The sequence below is a fragment of the Arachis hypogaea genome, chromosome 19 (genome assembly GCF_003086295.3).
Source record: "Arachis hypogaea cultivar Tifrunner chromosome 19, arahy.Tifrunner.gnm2.J5K5, whole genome shotgun sequence".
NCBI classification, from domain to species: Eukaryota; Viridiplantae; Streptophyta; class Magnoliopsida; order Fabales; family Fabaceae; genus Arachis; species Arachis hypogaea.
This window is the reverse complement of record NC_092054.1, coordinates 36685111-36689961: the sequence shown is the minus strand read 5'-3', so window position 1 is coordinate 36689961 and position 4851 is coordinate 36685111. Positions and strand designations below refer to the sequence as shown.

The 4851-nt window shown below is 37.1% G+C and overlaps 1 protein-coding gene across 1 annotated transcript; it reads left to right on the top strand.

Annotated features, from left to right (window-relative positions):
- The first annotated feature begins 497 nt into the window (after nucleotides 1-497).
- Nucleotides 498-4851, top strand: LOC112775552 (uncharacterized). The gene is made up of 6 exons (XM_025819250.2): nucleotides 498-917; nucleotides 1577-1698; nucleotides 1798-1888; nucleotides 3098-3227; nucleotides 3336-3406; nucleotides 3969-4851. Exons 1-6 carry the CDS (start codon nucleotides 628-630, stop codon nucleotides 4441-4443), a joined length of 1179 nt encoding a protein of 392 aa, XP_025675035.1. The 5' UTR covers nucleotides 498-627; the 3' UTR covers nucleotides 4444-4851.

Here is a 4851-nt window from a genome sequence, read left to right as displayed (position 1 = left end):
CGACCTGTACAGCATACTAGGATATGACAATGATCAGACTGAAGCCTATTTAAAATTTCTGCGTAAGCCTATTTAAATCCTCAGACATGTAGTTCCTTTATCGAGAATGAAAATTTTTAATTATTCTATTGGTCTTTATAGTTTTACAAAATTTTTAATTAGGTTTTTATATATTTTTTTAATTAAATCTTGCATCAAATTTTTTTTAAATTAGGTTCCTCTTGATAGAAATTGGCTTAATTGTATAGGAATTCAACTAAAAAAAAAATTGGTGCAAGAACTCAAATAAAAAAAAAGTGTATTAAAAAAATTAATGCAAAAATCCAATTAAAAAAATAAAATATAAAAACTTAATTGAAAATTTTGCGAAATTATAAGAACCAACAAAGTAATTAAACAAAAAAAAAATCATCATCATGTAAACTAAATTCCCCGAGTAAAATCTTTCCACTTAATTAACTCTTATATTTAGTCATCAAAAGAAAAAAAAAACTCTTATATTTAATAATTTAATATTAAAAAAATTAAAAAATAAAAAACTACTTACGACTGCTGTGTTTAATAGCAAGCAGAAGCAGATAAAGGGTGAAGGGGGATTAGGGTTTCATCCAAAATCCCAGCTAATCAATGGCGAATCGAACGGACCCAGCGGCGAAGAGCATAAGGGGGACGAACCCACAGAACCTTGTGGAGAAGATTCTCCGCTCCAAAATTTACCAGAACACCTACTGGAAGGAGCAATGCTTTGGCCTCACGGCGGAGACCCTCGTCGACAAGGCCATGGAGCTCGATCACCTCGGCGGCACCTACGGCGGCAACCGCAAGCCCACCCCCTTCATGTGCCTTGTCATGAAGATGCTCCAGATCCAGCCCGAGAAGGAAATCGTTATCGAGTTCATTAAGAACGAGGATTACAAGTAACTATTTCAAACCCTTCTTTTTCATTTTCATTCAATTTCCCCGTTAGGTCTATAATTTGGTTCGAGCGACCGCAAAGTAATTGGCATTAGTATTTATTTATTTGGCTGAAGTGCAAGGTGTAAGCATTCTGAACGATTGATAATGAGAAAATTAATTGATTAGAATTTTGTAAGGTTTGAAGAGAAATTCTTTCATGCTCTTGGAGCGCATTTAGTTTGTATTCTAGGAACATGAGCGGCTGTGTACTCAAGGAGCATGAAGGACTGACAGATGAGTAATGCTGTATCTCTCCTATAAACAAATGTTAATACCCTGATAAGAAAAAGTTGCACTCTTTAATCTTTTCCAATTCATTAATTATAGAGATAGAAAAAAAATCTATGTTATACTTATTGTTATGGTATGGTTTTGGATATATTTTTTTGTCACATTTGTTTGTAAGATATAGAATTTTTCTGAATGAATTTATCTAAATGATATGCCATACATGCACAGTAATTTGTGGCAGTTATGGTATGCAGCACCACGTAGCCAGCTAGTTGTCCATTCCTTTTGCATTTGACTTGTTTTTAGTTGTCAAATCCTAAATGTTGTTTCATGTAATTTTTGTTGAGTGGTTTTTGAATTTGTTTTTGTTGTTTTATGTGGAATGCAGGTATGTTAGAGTGCTTGGTGCCTTTTATTTGCGTCTTACTGGTACTGATGTTGACGTGTACCGCTATCTGGAGCCCCTTTACAATGACTACCGGAAACTGAGGCGCAAGTTAGCTGATGGACGTAAGATATCACTTATTTTTCGGGTGGAAAATGTCTTGTTTGATGCTTTTGTATTTATTGGTTTTATTGAGAACTCACTTGTTGCACTTGGTGTTGCAGAGTTTACATTGACACATGTTGATGAAGTCATTGATGAGCTTCTTACAAAAGATTATTCCTGTGATATTGCTTTGCCACGCGTCAAGAGAAGGTATGTATTATACAGCTTTTTGTTGATTCATTTTTACATGTCTCTGTACTCTCTGGCTTCAATGTTTTATTTGTCTTTTCCTTTTTAAAAAAGTTACTCTGATATGATAATTATGCTTTGCTTTTCCAGCCATTTTAATATTACTGAATTTTGAATTATATTTACCCTATTTTCTTTGCTGGTGGACTGGATTTGAAAGATAAGATACATGTCAGGTCTTTGTGTAGACCTTTTGAAGATTTAATTTTGTATAACATTTGGAAACAAATTGATTCTGGTAGTACATTATCTGTTAATCAAGGCAGTGATTGTTTGATGTCTCTTAGAGACAAAGATTTGGATACAAAGACATACACATATTCACAAAGACAATTCTGTTTAGCAATGTTGATGGACATGGCAAAAACCTTTTTAAAAGTCTGTTTTACTCTCAATTGAAAAATAAAAGTTTTCATCTTCATCAACTTTATGACCCTCAACCGCTTCATCTTCCTCCCGACGCCCTCCATTGCATTCGTCTTCTTTGTATCCCTTTCTTGGAGAGATATACAGAGAGCTTTGCGGCAGCGACAACTAGTGAGGTGGTGGACGGCGATGGTCTAATAGATCTGGAGGAGGAGGAGGTGGTGGTTGAGGTGGCAGCAGGGGAGAAGAGAAAAGGAAGAGGCAGCAGTGCAAAGTTGGTTTAGGGAAGTTTTGAAAACTATTAAGGATAAACTTGTCCAAAAAGACAGTCCAATCTGTGTCTCCGGCAAGAAATGTGTGTCTCTACATTTTGTCAAGACACAAAATAATACATGTATTTTGTGGGTGCTTATGTTTAGCTTTGTCCTTCTTAAATTTTTGTTTCACAAAACACACAGTGGCATGAAACAAATGCTGCCTAAGTGGGCAAAGGGGGTTAGATAGTTTGTATAAGAGTCTGAGATTCATGCCCCACATCTTTCTGTCTAGTTTATCTTACTTTCTTTCTCTTGTTGAATATGGAGTCAGATTAATAATCACTTTCAAGAGTTCACAGAACTGAAATTTCACATATCTGCTTTATGATTGAAGATGTTTGAGCAATATTCCTAGGTTGTTTTGCACTGCTCAGTTTGATTTGTGTTCAGCTGTGATGCTAATATTTTAACACATGCCTTATTCATGTGTATTTTTATGTAGCCTAAAGTTATATTAAATTATGGGGTTCTCTGGTCTATTTCCTAGGTGGAATCTTGAGTCTCTTGGTTCATTAGAACCTAGACGCAGTGCACTTGAGGAAGATTTTGAGGAGGAAGAAGAGAAAGAGGATAACGACCAACCTGCTGATGAGCTTGAAGATAGGGCCTATGAAAAGGTGAATCCTTCCCTTCATGTTTAAAACTTACTTGTATCAGACATATCTGATAGTGCTGCTGAAGTGCTGATGTTTTGATTTAATTATTTAATGATTTGTATAATACAGGATTATTATCGTGGGCGGAGCCCTACAAGGGAAAGAGAGAGGGATAGAAGACGAGATAGTCATAGACACAGGTACTGTTCTCTCCTCCCAGGTGTGTTGTAAGCTTGTATGAATTAATGCACTAATGCAGATGTCAATCTGTCTTCGGCCTTTCTGCTATTTCTTTTCATTTGCTTTTTGGTTTTTCTTGAACTTCTGTGCTGGTATGGGGGGTTTATTCTGGCTGAAGGGACTAAATCCCCAATTTAATGTTAATTCTCTTATATTTATTGTATTGTATTTTCAAAATAGCAGATGTGAACAAATTTATATATGTACGTTGCCATATTGGAAGCTGTTTCTGAAGTTTGCACATGAATGCACACATTCGCGTTGGATTAATATCCAGTAGAATATATTTTGGTTTCCACTGTGGCATTCAGAGCCACTTGTGATGAGCAACTGCTTCCTATAATAAAATCTGGTGACCCTGCCAGGTTTCTCTGCACTGACAGTGTGCAGTGAGAAGTATGATGGGTCATACATTTATGTTGTATCAGTATATTGTGCTTTGTAATCCTGGTTTTATTCGATTTGTCCTTTTAAATGTTTAATCTTACTTAAAATTTGAGTTTTTATGTTCTTTTAAAATAGGGATCGTGACTATGATAGAGATTATGACAGAGATTACGATAGAGATTACGAGAGAGAGCGCGGACGTGGCCGAGACAGAGACAGAGACCGAGATAGGGACAGAGATAGGGAGAGGGATAGAGACAGATATCGTCTAAGGGAAGAAAAAGATTATGGTCGTGAGAGAGAAGGTAGGGAGCGGGATAGGAGAGACAGAGATCGTGACCGTGGAAGGCGAAGGAGTCGTTCAAGAAGTCGAAGTAGGAGTAAGGATCGCAAGGACTATGATGGTGGTGACTACAGAAAGAGACATGCTCGGAGCAGCGCGAGTCCTCGGAGGCATGGAGATGGACATGAGGATGATGAGCCTAAGAAAAAGAAGGAGAAAAAAGAAAAGAAGGAAAAGAAGGATGATGGGACTGACCACCCTGATCCTGAGATTGCAGAAGCTAACAAGCTACGTGCAGCCCTGGGTTTGAAACCTCTGAAGGTCTAAAGCTTTGCTTTGAATTTGATATGCGGATGTGTGGTTTAAAACCAGTGAAGATCCATAGGGGGGAAAAGTTGCTTACTGTATTTTACCTTGTAATTTGTGGGGCATGTATGTGGCACTCAACACTACTTTTGCTGTTTTCTTGCTGAGTGGCAGTTATCAAGTTCACAAGAAGAGTTTGCGACATGTGTATATGTTTCTTGGCTCGAGCTTGGTGGTCCATAGTCTCTTTGATAGGACAAACGTCTGTAATGTAATTGGCACGAAAGCTGTTCAAATATTTGTGGGTTTGATTGCCTTTATTTGATGAGACATTTTGTGCCTGTGGAATGAAATTTAACCTACAAGAACCTCCAACAGCCTTAACTTTGGGGTATATAATCTCAACTCTATCATATTCATTTCACTGAA

Bases quoted from the DNA above. Each gene is read 5' to 3' on its own strand.
- LOC112775552 (XM_025819250.2), top strand. From the start codon at position 628: ATGGCGAATCGAACGGACCCAGCGGCGAAGAGCATAAGGGGGACGAAC. The intron at 918-1,576 runs GTAACTATTTCA...TGTGGAATGCAG, and splicing joins ATTAAGAACGAGGATTACAA to GTATGTTAGAGTGCTTGGTG. The intron at 1,889-3,097 runs GTATGTATTATA...TCTATTTCCTAG, and splicing joins TTGCCACGCGTCAAGAGAAG to GTGGAATCTTGAGTCTCTTG.